This window comes from Eurypyga helias, unplaced genomic scaffold (assembly GCF_000690775.1).
Source record: "Eurypyga helias isolate BGI_N326 unplaced genomic scaffold, ASM69077v1 scaffold12990, whole genome shotgun sequence".
NCBI lineage: Eukaryota > Metazoa > Chordata > Aves > Eurypygiformes > Eurypygidae > Eurypyga > Eurypyga helias.
In genome coordinates, this window is record NW_010223840.1 from 33,557 (window position 1) to 34,778 (window position 1,222).

At 58.5% G+C, this 1,222-nt stretch overlaps 1 protein-coding gene across 1 annotated transcript; it reads right to left on the reverse strand.

The window, feature by feature from the left end:
- Positions 1–221: 221 nt before the first annotated feature.
- On the reverse strand, positions 222–1,139 carry FAM84B (family with sequence similarity 84, member B). Its single transcript, XM_010154808.1, has one exon. The coding sequence runs from the start codon at positions 1,113–1,115 to the stop codon at positions 222–224; it is 894 nt and encodes a 297-aa protein (XP_010153110.1). The 5' UTR covers positions 1,116–1,139.
- Between the last annotated feature and the right edge of the window lie 83 nt (positions 1,140–1,222).

Genomic DNA, 1,222 nt, shown 5'->3' on the forward strand with positions numbered 1-1,222 from the left:
GAGTTTTATCCTCTACAAGTCAGTCAGTGGTTTTATCATCAAGCACTGAAGGAGTTAAGCACTAAAGCACAGACACTTAATCAGCTTTCCCCCTTCCTTTCACATGTGATTGGAATGAAGCTGCACCGAAGCAGCCCAAAGGGCTTATAACAGCTCAATTTCGCAGCCTTCAGTTTTAATCCCCATCACCCAGGCTCAGCAGCACGGTGGTGCTGAGGCTGCTACTCCACAGCAGTCCGAGCACCTGGATGATGATGGTCTTCCTCCTCCTCTTCCTCCTCCTCTGCAGCCTGCAGGTGGCTGGAGAGCTCCTGGATCACAGCAGCCCTACCAATCTGGTCATTTCTTCTCTTCTCCATAATCAGATCCTCCAGGCTCTGGAACTCCAGCGTGTGGCTGCGCTTGTCACCCAGCCGGATCTGCAGGCGGTAGGGTTGCTTGCCTATGCGCAGCTCCCCGCCGATTTTAAACTCCCGCTTGCCATACCGGCACCAGGCAGCGAAACACTCCGAGTTTCTCCAGCTCAGGTCCCGGTCCTTGCAACCCACCTGCTCCAGGGCGTTGCGCACCACCACGGCCGGGCTGAGGGGCTTGTAGCGGTACAGCCGGTTGGCAATGCGGCCCCGTCTGCCCTGGCTGGCATCAGTGAGGAAGCTGTTCACCACCTCCAGCCTATGCAGGTGCACAACTTGAAAATCCCCAACGTAGACCACCCAGTGCGGATACTGCGCCTGGCACACAAACTCCACCAGGTCACCCGGTTTGCACCGATTCAGTAAGTTCTCCGGGGTGTAGGTGCTCAGATGTCCCCCACCTCCTTCATCACCCTCCTCCGGCGGCGTGTCCTCAGAAAAGCTCTTCTGGTAAATACACTCATCCCGGTAATAGACGGAGCACTCCACCTCGTGCAGCTGGGGGTCGTAGGGCTGCACGGCAGGGTGCTCACCCCCCAGGTCATGTGATGAATCCTGCTGCTGTTCCAGCTCATCATCATCGTTCGAAAAGATGTAGGAGACCCCGATCCTGGGTCCTTCATCCCTGTCCATACCTGTCGGGTCGGCCGTGGGAACTTCCTTGTAGCTCAGATGGGTCAGCTTCTCCACCTGGTTCCCCATGCCCGCTGCAACGACAGACACACGGCGGGGCCATGAGGGCAGCGGGCGCGGGCTGAGCGGCTTCCCGGGGAGCAGCGGGGTGCCAGCGCAGGGCTCCCCCCAACACA